General features: G+C 38.2%; 2 protein-coding genes across 7 annotated transcripts in view; one reads left to right on the top strand and one right to left on the bottom strand.

Moving 5' to 3' along the window:
• Positions 1-534: 534 nt before the first annotated feature.
• Positions 535-16,427, top strand: part of naprt (nicotinate phosphoribosyltransferase) — a 40,904-nt gene continuing 25,011 nt past the window's right edge. For 2 of the 3 annotated variants that reach the window (XR_012395430.1, XM_005170215.5), the window contains exon 1: positions 569-907. Coding sequence is in view for 2 of the 3 variants with exons in the window: in XM_005170215.5 (XP_005170272.1) it covers positions 679-907 (229 nt within the window). In the remaining variant the exon portion in view is untranslated. Of the gene's footprint in view, positions 908-16,427 lie in introns of all 3 variants that reach the window. The other variant, NM_200890.2, reaches the window with a different exon arrangement.
• LOC137488718 (uncharacterized) lies at positions 9,701-15,681 on the bottom strand. 4 transcript variants are annotated; one of them, XM_073933820.1, is made up of 4 exons: positions 15,462-15,681; positions 14,057-14,142; positions 12,973-13,119; positions 9,701-12,776 (listed from the first exon to the last, which is right to left on the bottom strand). In XM_073933820.1, exons 2-4 carry the CDS (start codon positions 14,097-14,099, stop codon positions 11,827-11,829), a joined length of 1,140 nt encoding a protein of 379 aa, XP_073789921.1. In that variant the 5' UTR covers positions 14,100-14,142; positions 15,462-15,681; the 3' UTR covers positions 9,701-11,826. The 4 variants fall into 4 exon arrangements, with proteins under 4 accessions (XP_073789921.1, XP_068071830.1, XP_073789919.1 ...); XM_068215729.2 differs by lacking the exon at positions 14,057-14,142; XM_073933818.1 differs by lacking the exon at positions 15,462-15,681 and having other exon boundaries at positions 14,057-14,234.

Below are 16,427 nucleotides of genomic sequence, written 5' to 3'. Positions count from 1 at the left end.
AAACCAGGCTGGAAATGGCTGGAAACCAGCCTGGAAGTTGCCAAAACCCCTCTAAAACCAGCCTGGTTGACCAGCTAAAACCAGCCAACCAGCCTAGGCTGGTTTAAGCTGGAATTTTTAGCAGGGCTATTAGCAAAGAGAAATAAAAAATGCTCCCATTTTCATAAACCCCATCAAATACAAAATATGTTGTATTTAAAGTACGTATTGGAACAACTTGTATCATAAATACTGCCCATCCCTGTTAGTTCATGTTAACTCCTGGTGCATTATCTAATGTAAACAAGCATGAATTTGCATTTTAATAATGCATTAGTAAAGGTTAAACTATGATAATAAATGCTGTACGAGTATTGTTCATAATTAGTTCATGTTAGTTAGTTAAACAGCTTACAATAAAGTAAACACAAGTGTGAGCCAGATCTCACTGAACAGCAGCTGATATTATCAGCAGGGTCATAAAGTGTTAAACCCCCTCGGCGGTTTACAAACAGGCTGAAGAATGAATATATGAGGAGCGGGGCGGAGACTAAATACTAACAGGAACCATGCAACCGTGTAAAGGGTCACCCCACCGGCCACACGTGAGCATGAGAGAGTTACCGGAGGAAAGTGCAGACGGAACACCTAAAACCGCATGTCAGCACCAACAATAACCTGACCAACTGAACTAAAAAAATGGCGACAAGTAACGAAGCGGGCTCCGTACTCAACCGGGTGCCTCCGTTACTCACGGATCTGTACCAGTTCACCATGGCGTACGCGTACTGGCGCGCGGGCAGACACAACGAGCCCGCCGTGTTCGAGCTGTTCTTCCGGGACAACCCGTTCGGCGGGGGATTCTCACTGTTCGCGGGTCTGAGCGACTGTCTGCTGTTCCTACAAAACTTCTCTTTCTCAGATGACGGTGAGTATGCGCACTGTGTAGGCTACAAGTGTCCATGACATGAAATCATGTCAAAACTTAGTATGCTGCCCAAGTACATAGCATGTCTGAAAACCCATTGAACATTTAGACAGCATCGTGTGGCATATGTCTTACTATCTAGTGTACTTAGACAGCATTAATTGCACAAGCACGTCAAGAATTGGTATACTACCCAACAACTAGACAGCATATTTTGGGGTTCATCCTGAAGTCTAGTGAAATGACAACATAATTAGACAGCATTTGTTGTGCAGGTGTATCAAAATGTAGTACACTCCCTAACTAGACAGCATTTTTTGGCATGACTCACCTTGTGTACTTGCAACCAAAGTAGACAGCATTAATTTAACCTACTGTACTTTTAAGTCAAGTACCAAAGTAGAGTAGACAGAATCTTCTGGCATGCGTCTTTAAACATAAATAAATTATAAGAAAGTTAAACACTAGTTGTGCAAGAACCTTTAATCCTAGTATAATCCCTAACTAGACAGCAATAGCTGTTCACACACCTCAGACGTTAAATGCTATGCAAACTTACTAGACAGATTTAGTTGTGCAAACATCTCAACACCCAGTATGTTACCTAAACTTCTCTTTCTCAGATGATGGTAAGTATGCACACTGTGTACTAGTGTACTAAACCATATTGTAGTGTGGTGCCTATCTCAAAACTTATTATGCTGCCCAAGTACATAAAATGCATGAAAACCCATCAAATCTGTGGGAGTGGGGTTCAAAACCTAAATATGCTGCCTAACTAGAGAGTATCCTGTGGTATACTTCTTTCAATCTAGTGTACTTACAACCAAAGTAGACAGCATTAATTTCAAAAGCCCCTAAAGACCTAATACACTACCTAACTAGACAGCATCTTTTGAGCTTAGTCCTGAAGTCTAGTGAAATTTCAACCTAATTAGACAGCATTAGTTGTGCAAACGTCTCAGTACCTAGTACAGTCCCTAACTAGACAGCAACTTTTGGTATATGTCTTAAAGCCTAGTGTACTTACAACCAAAGCAGACAGCATTAAATGAACGTACTGTACTGTTAACCAAAGTAGAGTAGACAGAATCTTCTGGCATGTGTCTTAAAACATAAATAATTATAAGAAAGTTAAACATTAGTTGTGCAAGAACCTTAAATCATAGTATAATCCCTAACTAGACAGCAATAGCTGTTCACACACCTCAGATGTTAAATGCTATGCAAACTTACTAGACAGATTTAGTTGTGCAAACATCTCAACCCCAGTATGTTACCTAAACTTCTCTTTCTCAGATGATGGTAAGCATGCACACTGTGTACTAGTGTACTAAACTACACTAGTCTGTAGTGTGGTGCCTACTTAGAATGCATCTCAAAACTTTTTATGCTGCCCAAGTACATAACATGCATGAAAACCCATCAAATCTGTGGGAGTGGGGTTCAAAACCTAAATATGCTGCCTAACTAGACAGTATCCTGTGGTATACTTCTTACAATCTAGTGTACGTACAACCAAAGTAGACAGCATTAATTTCAAAAGCCCCTAAAGACCTAATACACTACCTAACTAGACAGCATCTTTTGAGCTTAGTCCTGAAGTCTAGTGAAATTTCAACCTAATTAGACAGCATTAGTTGTGCAAACATCTCAGTACAGTACAGTCCCTAACTAGACAGCATCAATTGGGATGTCTAAATAACCCAATGTACTTACTACCTAATTAGCCAGAATTAATTGTGCAAGCATTTTAAGATTAAGTACACTCCCTAGGTAGACAACATCTTTTGCCATGTCTTAAAACCTAGTGTACTTACAACCAAAGTAGACAGCATTAGTTGCGTTAGCACCTCAATACTTACACCACCTTACTAGACAGCATCTTTTAGGTTTTGTCCTAAAGTCTAGTGAAATGACAGTTGTGCAAACGTCTTTGTACCTGGTGCACTCCCCTAACTAGACAGCATCTTTTGGCATGTTTTAAAACCTAGTGTACTTACTACCTAATTAGACAGAATTATTTGTGCAGGCATTTCAAGATCCAATACACTCCCTAAATAGAAATAATCTTTTGACATGTCTTGAAACCTAGTGTACTTACAACCAAAGTAGACAGCATTAGTTGTGGAAGCACCTCTATACCCAAGACATTTCCTAACTAAACAGCATCTTTTGGGTTGTGTTCTTAAGTCTAGTTCAATAACAACCTATAGTAATTAGACAGCATTAGTTGTGCAAGCGCCTCAATACCTAATGCACTGCCTAACTAGACTGCATATTTTGGCATGTCTTAAAACCTAGTGTACTTACAATCAAAGTAAACAGCATTCTTTCAACTGGTCAAAGTAGAGTATGCCGCAAAATTTGGCATGTGTCTTAAAACATACAGAAATTACAACTAAGTTAAACAGCATTAGTTGAGCAAGAACCCTAAATCCTAGTATTATCCCCAGGCCCGGCGCTACGGTGGGCAAAGGGGGGAATTGCCCCCTCAGAAAGAATTTGTGCCCCCCCCCCCCCCCCCCCCCCCCCCCCCCCCAAAGCTTTCATAAAGGATTGTTCACTCAAAACTGAAAATTCTTTCTGTCATCAATTACTAACACTCCTGTCGTTCCAACCTTTAGAACACACATTTAAATATTTTAAAATATATGACATAGCAATTAAATTATGAAAATTGTGAGATTAAAGCTAGTCCTATAGTCCAGAGATCAGGTCTCCGCGTCAGGTTAGGTGCGCCCGTAAATAAAACGCGCACATGGCGATGGAGGCGCACTCAACTCACAAGGGAGAAAAGTGGGTGACATGATACGAGCAGCTTAATTAATTTCATGTTTTGGTTAACTAATTCTTTAAACACAACTCTCTTGAGCTCTAAAAGGAAGAAACGCAGAAGAAATTTGCTGTTAAATAAATTTTAGCAGAGACGCAACTGCCAGTCATTTTCACATTAGTTATTCAGGAAGATGTAGCCTAATAAAAATGTTTTAATAAAAACAGTAGGCAGTGTTTTTCTACAGTAGGCTACACTATAAATAATATTTAAATTTATTAATTAATATTGTTATTAATATGATTACGATTAAGCTAAAATTTACAAAACGCAGAACCCTTTGAATGTTTGCTTTCATTTTGACAATGCTAAAAAGTGCATATTTACTGTTGTGTAGAGAAACATCCCATTATGCAGCAGCAGTCAAGGTATAACACTTAATAAATGCCTTTTGCATTTAAAGATGATCGGCCTGCGAAGTCAGGTTTGCAGTGTTATAAAAGGAATATAGTGCTTAAGTGGATTTACCGCGGATCAACCGAGAAACCTGTCACGTGCCCTGCAGGTAGGCTGAATAATAATCTTTTAAAATATGTAATTTAGGCTATACTGCTATTTGCTCATGCAAAATTAAACAACATAAAATATATTGTAAACCTATTTTAAGAGCTAAAATACAGTCAGCATATCGAGTTTGTTTTGACTTGTAGCTTATGGCCCTAAAATGAAAATAACCTGAAATCAAGTTATTAATATAGGCTTAATAAATAAATAAAATGACGGATAGGCCTAGTAACCTAATGGTTTGTGATGGTTTACAAATGACAACCAGACAATATCACGAAAAAAACAAACTTATGATAGCCTAATATAAATCTTTATTTTTACATTTAAAATGATGAAAAAAGTTAAATAGCCTGAGTTGCGTGTTATCCGTGCCAAACTAATTTTCACGGTAATAACTGTGAATTTTGGTATCTTTTTTTATGTATTTTTCTGGCTACACTAATGTCTTAAAATGTAACTAAGTAATTGTTTTAAATGACATTAGACTGTAACATTTAGCTTTTCCCTAACACTGATGTTGGTTGGGTAATATAGGCCACATGAAGCATGATGACTCGGTTAAGCTGATTTCACTATATTTATTTACCGGTTACGAATAGTCTGATCGTGGGTCATCTTGCATGTGTGGGCATAATTTGATGTCTTTACCTAAAACTTTAAACATTCATATGCCTGTTATTTGAAATAAAACGGAAATAAATAAGGAGAATAACATATGATTTAAAGCACTCGTTTGGCACTAAAGCCATGATCCGTCTGCATTAATAAGCGGTATTGTTACATTACCATGTAATCAGATATAGCGAAACTGTTATTAATACTATTAAAACGTATATTACTGCCTTAGGTCAGTAACAAAGTAAAGTAATAATAAATGTGAATAAATAGCCTAAATGAAAGGAACAAGAGAGACCAAAATCAGCCACCAGGTCTTGTGCCCCCCTATGGATTTAAAATGCCCCCTCAGTTCAGATATCCTGGCGCCAGGCCTGATTATCCCTAAGTAGACATCAATAATTGTTCAAGCACTTCAAGACCTTGTTTCCTATGAAACCTTACTAGACACATTAAGTAGTGCAAACACCTGATAACCCAGCGTTACCAATCATTCTCTTTCTCAAATGATGGCGAATATGCGCACTGTCTAGGCTACTAGTGTCCTAAATCTAGTGTGGTGCCTGCTTGGAATGCACGTCAAAACTTTGTATGCTGCCCAAGTACATAGCATGTCTGAAAACCCTTTAAACTATTGGGAGTGATGTTCAAAACCTTAATAGACAGCATCCTGTGGCATATCTCTTAAAATTTAGTGTACTTACAAAGTAGACAGCATTAGTTGCATAAGCACATCAAGACATGGTATACTACCTATCTAGACAGCATCTTTTGGGGTTTATCACAAAGTTTAGTGAAATGACAACCTAATTAGACAGTATTTGGAGTACAAACACCTCAATACCTAGTACACTCCCTATGTAGACAGCATCTTTTGGTATATTTCTTAAAACCTAGTGTACAAAAGAAGACAGCATTAGGATAACCTACTGTACTACTAACCAAAGTAGAGTAGTAGTAATTAGACAGAATTAGTTTTGCAAACGTCTCAAACCCTAGTACAGTCCCTAACTAGACAACATCATTTGGCAAGTTTTAAAAATCATAGTATACTTACTACCTAGGTAGCCAGAGTTAATTGTGCAAGCATTTCAAGATTAATTACACTGCCTAGTTAGACATCATGTGTCTTAAAACCTAGTGTGCTTACAACCAAATTACACTGCATTTGTTGTGCAAAGACATCAATACTTAATACACTCCCTAACTAGACAGCATCTTCTGACATGTGTCTTAAAACCTAGTGTACTTGCAACCAAATGCCTGTGTGTCAGTTGTAAGTACAATTGATTTTAAGACACAGGCCAAAATATGCTGTCTAATTGGGGAGTGTGCTAAAGTAGGTCGAGGTGCTTGCACAATTATTGCTGTCTACTTTGCTTGTACATACACTAGGTTTTAAGACACATGCCAGAAGATGCTGTCTAGTTAGGGAGCGTGCTACAGTAGGTCCTGAGGTGCTTGCACAATTAATGTTGTCTACTTTGGTTGCAAGTACACTAGGTTTTAAGACACATTGGTTGCAATTACACTAGGCTTTAAAACACATGCTTAAAAGATGCTGTCTAGTCAGGGAGTGTGCTACAGTAGGTATTGAGGTGCTTGCGCAATTAATGCTGTCTACTTTGCTTGCAAGTACACTAGGTTTTAAGACACATGCCAAAATATGCTGTCTAGTTAAGAAATGTGCTATAGTAGGTCTTGAGGTGCTTGCGCAATTAATGCTGTTTACTTTAGTTGCAAGTACACTAGGTTTCGAAAGAGATAAGGGGCTTAAGCCTGATTTATACTTCAGCGTCAAGTGACCGGCGTAACCCACGGCGCAGGCAACGCTCGCAGCTGTGCATTTATACTTCTGCTGCTGTCTCTGTTGGTCTGCATTAACACTTCCGAAACGCTAGTTGGCAGTGAGGTGTAAATGTTCCTCTGTGTCGAGTTTCTTCGCTGCTTTTTTGCTTTTCCTGAACTCTTCCGGGATGTACAAGTGGCTCAAACTCGCTCATTTTGAGGAAGGAACTGGCGGACGTGCAACAACTATGAGGTAAACACAAAACAAAACTTTCTATCCGGAGCTCCTTCACGGGACTCCACACTTGTAAACAATCGCTCCATCAGGCTCGCACCATTCACGCGGCTCTCGGTCCGCTCAGACTCGTCAGCCAAGCTGACCAATAACAGAGCTTGCGCTACGCGTCGTTGCGACATGTAGTTACATTTTTTGAGAGGTGCACGTCAACGACGGCCACGGCGAAGGGCTATGAGTCAGCGCCGTAGCATACGCCGGCATTTGACGCAGAAGTATAAATCAGCCTTTAGCCCCAAAGTCACCCCCCCCCACCCCCCAAACAAAAAAAGAGAAGAAAGAAGTTCTAATTTATCCCGTTAAAATATCTTCAAAAGGTATAAGTTTCTACTGTAATCTTAATAATAGGATTATAAATGATTTGATAATAAATAAATTGTGTCTTTTAACAATAAATTGTGAAGCTTTGTGAATTGTAACACAAAATACATTGATAAATGAACCCACTTCTCATTTAGACTGATATTCGTCGGCCCACACGGTCACAGAATTCCGCAGATTTATAGCCCATCACTGATTCTGTTTATTTACTTGTGTAATTGTTTGCAAATTTATATTTATTCACTTTTTTAATTAATTTCAGTAAAATGATTGACTAATATGAAAATATTCATATGATTTATTTACAATGCAGTTTGTGCAGTAATATTTTCTGTCTTTTACTAGATATATTGTATGAGAGACTTGCTTTGTTTACCAAATAAAGTGGATCTAATTGGATTTGCATTTTAAACATAAAATAAATGTTTAAAAAATATTTTTTTTTATTTAATATATTATGGTTTTAGTTAGGGGTGTTAAAATTAATTGTTTCTTCGGTGCACCGCGATGCAGACGCGGACAATTCGGTATGGGTTCAGTAATAATCATAACCGGTTATTATGTAGTGACCTCATTTATCTCCTATGCGCTCTGTCGCGAGGGAGGCGAGCGCGGGTATTTACAACACTCAGCCAACTCAGGGCCGGCTCGTCGCGTAGGCACCATAGGCAAATGCTAAGGGTGCTGTATATCAAGGGGGCGCCAGAAATGAGCGCGGTTCAGTTGGTTTTGTTTTCGATTTTTCTGACACACATTCAGTTATAGACGGCAATAACTCAAAAACCTCTTACCCTAAAAAGATCTAAAGTGTGTTTCCTACAAAAAGACCAAGCCGGTTATGTTTCACAGCTGTCTTTCTTTTTTTCGCTCGACATTACGAGCACTGCTCCATTTAAGCCCTCGCAATATGTGTTTAGCTGGGAGAGCTTGCACTGAGAGGAGCTCTCAGTAAGGGACCGTCGGAAAAGTGCTTCTTTTTTCGTTTTTCTGCTCCGCTCAGCGCGAGCTCTCCCTGTTGCGAGGGCTTAAGGCCATGTCTACACTAATCCGGATAAATTTGAAAACGGAGTATTCCTCTAAAAACGCTTCACATCCACACTGTCGTTTCTATTCGTTTTCCAAAACTTTGTCATCCACACTGAAACGACTACAAATGCTTTCAACCTGTACTGCGCATGCGTGAAACGTAAGACGCTTCTGCACGCGTCATTTCCGGCTGACGTTTATTTTCTTTCCGGCTCTTTGAAACGTTGCGGCAAAATGTCGAGGAAAAGCACCGAGTTTTTTAAATGGACTGACAATGAAGTAGAGTTGCTGCTTCGAGTAACACATGAATACAAAGTTGCAAAAGAGAGTGAAAATGTAGACTGGGAGACGTGCCAAAACAAATACGCCGATATACTGGACCGATTTAAAGAACGGTATCCTGCTGATGACGCTGCTTACCCTCACAGTAAGGACGACATCACTAAAATCATACAACGAAAATAAAGTAAACGAATTAGTAACATGACTGAGTGTCACATGACAAAAAATGCGTCATCGTTTTCGAAAGACTCCGTTTTCACGGTCTACACTACGACACGAAAACGGCGTTTTCAAATTTATCCACTTTGAAGAGCGTTTTCAAAAAGATACGTTTTTGTTTCCTAAAAACGCGTCTCAGTGTGGATGGAAGGGCAAAACGGAGACAAAAATATGCGTCTTTAAATGAAAACGCATTAGTGTGGACATGGCCTAAGTGCGTGTGTGTGTTTGTTTGGTGCTGTCTATGTTTGTGAATGTGTTTGAATGAGAGACAGTGTGGTGCTGTGTGTCTGTATGTTTATTCAGATAGCATGTTATAGCCTCCCCCCTAAAATATAACACTGTGTTTGGAAAGCATCGTCAATGCACCGTGATGCACCGAGATATCGAATTGAACCGAATAGATGGCATGATAATCGTAACCGAACCAAACCGTGAGACCAGTAAGTTCACACCTCTAGTTTTAGTTATGATACTCCCCAAATAATTCTGCATCAAACTGCAGATTTTTAACAAAATTCTCTGCAGAAAAAAAAAATTAAAAATCTGCAGATTCTGTCTGGCTCTATGATCCATGATCACACATCTTGAGCCTCCTATCTCCTGATTTGCAGTTTCTGTCTTCAAATCTGAAAATATGATTTATTTTATAGTGCGAGTTGTTATTCAATGTGATACAAAGCTACAGACATGTTCATTGGACAAAGTGATTAACTAAGGTGTAGTGTTGTCATGATACTGGAATTTTTTTATTCAATACCTCGCATATATTGATATTCAATAGGCTACTATTTTTGATATAATAACAATTGTATTAAAAATAGTACAAAAAATAAAAATAAAGATTTATATGCTAGAAATATGTTTACTTCAAATTTCTTTGGAGGGAGATTTTTTTCAGTTTTCCTCAAAATAGGTTGATGTGGGCATTGCAGCTCTTTAAATGCATCTAATGCCTGTTTCATTCACACTTGAGCAGAAATTCCATACATGCCTCACAAAAGTAGTAGAACATTCCAGGAAATCCCTAATATGGATGAAGGCGTCCAGCTATTGCTGTAGTTGACTGAAAATAAGATCTGAATAAATATAAAAATGCTTTAACTGATCATTTACACTATTGCGGCAATAAATGGTTTATATGTGTTCTTCCAGCCATCTCAGGTATTTTCATAAGAAAGTCGATTTATAATCCGATGCTAACTGACATAGCATGTTACAGTAGAATATAGCTAAAACAATAAGATGCATGAACTCACTGTGATTTAACTATTACAGAAACAGATGTGACTGGCTATATCATATCTAGATAAATATGTCTAGATATCTATATCATATCCAGAAAGCTAGTACAATTTACGTTTTCTGACTAATTTGCATATACAGTTGAAGTCAGAATTATTAGTCCCCTTCAATTTTTTTCTTCTTTTTTAAATATTTCCCAAATGATGTTGAACAGATTCAGGAAATTTTCACAGTATGTCTGATAATATTTTTCCTTCTGGAGAAAGTCTTACTTGTTTTATTTCAGCTAGAATAGAAGCAGTTTTAAAATTTTTATGAACCATTTTAGGGACAAATTTATTAGCCCCTTTAAGCTATATTTTTTCTCGATAGTCTACAGAACTGTTACGACTGTGGTGGAGTGACAGAGGACAACAGGAGGTAAGATCCAATATGCAGGTTTATTCAATGTCAGGCAAGCAATGGTCAAATCAGGTACAAACGGGAATCTATAGACAGTCCAGAATCGTCGTCAATATAATAGGTCTAAAGGCAGGCGGCTAAACAGGATAACAAGGAATGCAAAGCTAGGGTCTAAACACAGAGAAACAAGCCAGGGAGAAACGCTTCGTAATGTCACACTGGGAAAACAAGACTCGGCAAACTGGAAGGGTGAAAGAGTGGCTTATGAATGGAGTGATATCAGTCTGTGACAAGGTTCAGCTGGTGATTGCAATCAGGATAGATGAATGAGCAGGCGTGCGTGTTTGGGAGCAGTGCATGTATGAAAATGTAGTCCTGGGAAATGCGGAAATGTAGTTTTGAGAGTTCGTGTGAGAACCAGCGATCTCTGGAAAGCGATCGCTGGTTGTGTGACAAGAACAAACCACTGTTATACAATAACTTGCCTAATTACCCTAACCTGCCTAGTTAACTTAATTACCCTAGCTAAGCCTTTAAATGTCACTTTAAGCTGTATAGAAGTGTCTTGAAAAATATCTAGTCTAATATTATTTACAGTCATCATGGTAAAGATAAAATAAATCAGTTATTAGAGATGAGTTATTAAAACTTTTATGTTTAGAAATGTGTTGAAAAAAATCTGCTCTCAGTTAAACATAAATTGGGGAAAAAAATAATCAAGCGGTCTAATAATTTAGGGGGGCTAATAATTCTGACTTCAACTGTATTTACATTTATATGACACACATTTTGATTACTATGATCTTATTTCATCAAAACTACACACATTTTAAACTGTGAAAACAAATATTAAGCTTCATCAGTAGTTATAAATATTCAGTTTTGCGAAACTTTTGAGGTTTTATTACCTCATCAGCTTCAGCTCCTCAAAATAACGAATGAGGACAGTGCGGTGGCGGGATTTTTTAACACCATGTGACAACAGTGCCACTCCCACCTGCCGGTAGGAACAAGTACTGCTGAACAGCTGATTTTAATTACCCGACACAAATGCTGTGTTAAGTGGAATGCGCGTGATGTATGTGCTAATTTTAAGTACTTAAATAAAAAAATAAATGTTATACAACCTATGTTTATTTAGGTGCAGCATTTTCCAAAAGATCAGACCCCCTCGCAACGCCACTGGGGTAGTGTGGACTAAAGTCGTAACTGTAGCAAAATTTATGCGTTCTAAAACTAAAACTTATTAGTGTAAACGGTGCCTAAGATTGGGGCCTGATACAATTTCTGGCACACTTAAAAATACAAATAAAAACATCAACAAACATAATAAAAGAGCTTTGTACCACAGTTTAAGTGTATTCAAACACAATTTATTACAGTTCAGATGCAGACAAACACTACATGCAATAAAAGAATTACAACAACACACAACACATAGAGAGTCAGGTCTGCCGGCGGTATGAAGCCATCCGGATACTCGATCACCAACATCTGAATGGTTCTGTTGCTTGGCGGGCGGGAACTGCTGATCCACCAGTGAGGAGCCGGAGCAGCAGACGTAATGCAACCAGACAGACCTGGATCAGCAGGAATTGTGCAACCAGACGGTACCGGAGCAGCAGGCTTGGTGCAACCAGACGGACCCGGATAAGCAGGCTTGGTGCAACCAGACGGACCCGGATTAGCAGACATGCCGCAATCAGACAGACCCAGATCAGCAGCCATGCTGCAATCAGACAGATCTGGAACAGCTGACATGCTGCAATCACTGGGATCTGGAGCAGCAGACATTGCGCAATTAGACGGTCCCGGAGCAGTAGACATGCCGCAATCAGACGGACCCGGAGCAGCTGACATGCCGCAATCAGACGGACCCGGAGCAGCAGACACTGCGCAGCCCCCAAACAGACCCGTATCCACAGACAGCCTGCAGCCTCCAGAGGCATCCGGGTTACCAGATACACTGAAGTCCCGAGACGCACCCGGATAAGAGGACACACTGAAGAACCCAGACGAACCGGGATCAACAGACACCCTGCAGCCTCGAGATGGACGAGCATTAAGAGACACACTGAACACCCCAGATGGACATAGGACGAGGGACAAGCGGAGGACTCCAGGTGGACCCGGACTAAAAGAATCTGAGTAGAATCCATTAGGTCCCGGGTCAACAGACACACTGGAGATCCCAGGTTGGTCCACGTCAATGGAGACAACACAGACCCCACACGGATCCGGGGACCCTGGGGTGCCCTTGACGATTCTCAAGATGACTTTGCTGCAATCTTTCTTGAGGTAGATCTTTCTAGTCCGTTCTCTCGATTCTGAGGCTGAAGAGAGAGAAAACATTACAAGGTGTTATTCCCCGATAACAACCAATTCAACTAATAGCACATGCCTATAGCCATGTAATAAGCAGGATAATAAACAATTCTACAATATTTTAATCTGTGTTTCACTTCAATTATAATAATCAGCTAAAACCACAACTCATGTCTTTCCTAATCCTTCTGTTTCGCTGCTTACCGACAGCACGAGCGCTACCAGATGGGTCAGTGTGGTCCACTCTAGATGTTGCTGCTGCATCCATACAGCAAAGCTTATGGATAGCTCTTCCCATTTTCCGGAAGAATGAAAGAACGCCTGTCTTCCTCCGTCCTCGTCTTTGCATCTCTAAAGAAAATGAGAAAACATTTAGAAAGTACAGAATATACTGCAATACTCTATATAATATTAAACCGTTCCGTACAATAACAACTGTATTTGAAAGTGCTCATCTGAACAAGTGGATGAAAGCTATGGTGTGCAGATCAAGTCTTGTTTCTCAATGATACAACTCAATCATTTGTATTTGTTTATTTAACAGGGACAACACACTTGCTGCGTACAAAGGGGCAAATAGCATGAAGCTAATTCACAGCCCTCGATTATGACCAATAATTATGTCCACTGTCCGACTTGACAAGCATTCATTGCCTATAACTTTCTCAATGTGCAGCATCTTAAAGTAAAAGCATCTTATTCCTGCTGTCTGTGTTTTTAATATTAATCAAACAACAAAATAGAATTAATTAACTTTCCTCTCGATTGAATATCTTTATTCAGCTCAGCAATGGTTAACCTTTATTTACTTTATACAGTGAGGATTACATACAGTATGCAGTGTTATATTTGATTACATTATTCAGTTTATGCCACTGAAAACTCCTGTTAGATACATGAAAAGCACTTATTTTAGCCAACCCAGGCTCATTCTGCAAAGGTACCGCTGTATACATTTGTGGAGAGCGCCAAATACGTTCTAGGAGGTTGTTTTTTTGCAGTTTTTGTTTTCATGAATCCACAAGAGGCCGCTGTCTATGCTTTTTCAGATCTCAAATTTTTCACGTGATTAACTGACCCACCCTCCTCCCTCCCTAAACCCAACCAATAGTGTTTTCAAAAGCACCGATTGACCAGCGCTCACCCCTTTTCCTAAACCCAACCGACAGTGTTTTGAAATACAATCTAGAAAAAGAAAAGCCCTCGCCTGATTTTTACCACGTTTTCAGATTTCAGATTCAGTTATTTACTTGTTTATTTAGGTTTTTAGCTTTTGTTTTTGTCTTACCTGCTTTCTGGAACCGTTCTTCACCGGACTCGAACCGCGTCATCGTGGTCCCTGCATCAAAAGTCTGCCTACGTAAAGTGGTAAAGCTGTTCACACGGAGATAAGCGGTCAGCTTGTAATCGCGTAAAGCAACGGCGTCATACTGCACCATAGCGTTAATTTCAAAGATGAAATGCAGCCACACATACTTCTGGATACATAATTCGCCAGAAATGTATATAGGGCTACGTCTTCAGAATGAGCCTATGCTAATTTTAGTAACATCCTTGCTACATTGTTTTCATTTAGTATTGTATTTTGCTTGTAATTTTTATTTTATATATATATATATATATATATATATATATATATATATATATATATATATATATACATTTTTTTACTGAAAATATCAAAAACCAAACCGAATTTATGACCTAAAACCAAAAACCAAACCAAATCGTGAAAAGTCTGTAATGTAGCACCCCTAGTGGCCTTTAAGACCAGGTTTACAGTACAATAATAATAGTAACATTAATAAACATCTTCAGCAGAATAAACTGTAGTAATTACTGTAGTATATTTTACAAGTTGCTACAGTAAACTAGTAGACTGTATTATGTTACAGCATTTATTGTAGTATTTAGTTAGTAGTATTTTCACTTACATATTATAAAAAAGAACGACAGTGAACTGATAAATATTAATAATTCATCTGTAAGATATTTTAAAAGAGCCGTGTTCCAGTGTGAATTATAACATAGTAAAACTGTTTACAGTCTGTCATCTTTAACAGATACTGATTGTGACTGCATTCACACTGAAATATCAAATATACTAAAACATTCCATTTATTAAAGGTAATGAAGGCCAAAACACCCTCAACAGCCGAATCTCCTTACTGTAGAATGTAAAGGTTATCACACATACAGTACAATGCAGAACAATTACTGTAGTTATATATACTGTAGAGCTGTTTAATATACCACTTATATTTCATAATATGAAGTTTTATATTTTATTATTGTTTATTTTAGCCTTCTACATTCTCAAACATATAATAATGAGTAAAATATGATCACATAATGAATTAAATATGTGTATTTGCTTTACATTTAGCAAAAATATGAATTAAGATAATTATATTATATCATTTTATATATTTAAATATCATTAATGTTGACTTATACCGTGATATGAGATTTCTGTCGTAATTTGTCTTGTAGTTCAAACATTATATTATCTACTTTACCACAGTAAGTGTATAGCAGAATAGATTTACCCTATCACTGTGATTTACTGTAGTAAATATCAAAAACACTGCAGTATTTACCTCAGGAAATCCACTACATGTCCTATAGTAAATGTACTATATATATATAAAATAATACAGTATATTTCCACCGGTGTGCTGCTGTGCTCTTACCTGCTGTCTGGTTCTCCACGACGGCCGCAGATGAAGCTCTCTGTTCGGACGCTCCTCCAGCGCGACCGCGGCTCCTGAACTCTGGTGAATCTCTTGTAATCATTCTCTCCAGAATATTGTAATCCATATCGTGCTGTAAACGCTGTATTTTTGACTGAAAACGCATGACTGTTCGCTGACTGTCAAACACCATCTACACCACTGAACACCAAATCAAACTGACGCGCGTCCAAGAGTGTGTTCTAATTAGCGTTCGAAACTGTGACGTCATGCGGGGGAGGGACTGACGTGCTTGTGCTGTTAGAACTACAAACACAGGTAGAAAGTTTGGCAGATATATCTGAACGCTTCTTAACCCTTGTGCGCTTTTCAGTATTTACTGCATTTTTGTTATGTTATGGATGAAAACATCAGCTGAATTAAACTTCTGTTAAAATGCATCAGATCATTTTGTTTGTATAAATCTGTTAATCAACCCCAGTCCTGATCAAAACTACTAAATTGTTTAGAAAATTACAGGATTTTAACTCTTTAATTGCCACATACACCCTATTTGCATCGCTCTACCTGCTTTGTATTTGCATTCCCTCACACAATGAACATTACATATATTTCTATATGATGTAAAAGTAGTCAAAACAAATGACAACAACACATTGTTTCTCCTGTAACAAAAGCACGGCAGATAACAATAAACCTAATCATTATTATTATTACTATTTATTACTGATTGGTTTATTTGCTGATCAATTTTTAATTTGTTTATTTTTTCATCTTATTTTGCGTTAAAAAATTCCAATCTTCTCAAATCTCTTTATTTTTATTTTTCAACACAAAATAAGACGAAGAAAATAACAAATTAGAGATTAATAATATAATTATTTATTGTGGAAAACCTGATGCGGCCCAGCCTCACCCAGACCCAGGTCACTATTAAACTGCTAAACACTGAAACTGATGAAACCC

Source organism: Danio rerio, chromosome 20, assembly GCF_049306965.1.
Source record: "Danio rerio strain Tuebingen ecotype United States chromosome 20, GRCz12tu, whole genome shotgun sequence".
Taxonomy (NCBI): domain Eukaryota; kingdom Metazoa; phylum Chordata; class Actinopteri; order Cypriniformes; family Danionidae; genus Danio; species Danio rerio.
This window is presented reverse-complemented; position numbering and strand designations above follow the sequence as displayed.

Coding starts and splice junctions, on each gene's coding strand:
- LOC137488718 (XM_068215729.2), bottom strand. CDS start 15,654: ATGGTGTTTGACAGTCAGCGAACAGTCATGCGTTTTCAGTCAAAAATA. Junction 13,120..15,461: donor CGTGGAGAACCAGACAGCAG/GTAAGAGCACAG, acceptor CATTTTCTTTAG/AGATGCAAAGACGAGGACGG. Junction 12,777..12,972: donor TGGTAGCGCTCGTGCTGTCG/GTAAGCAGCGAA, acceptor CTCTCTCTTCAG/CCTCAGAATCGAGAGAACGG.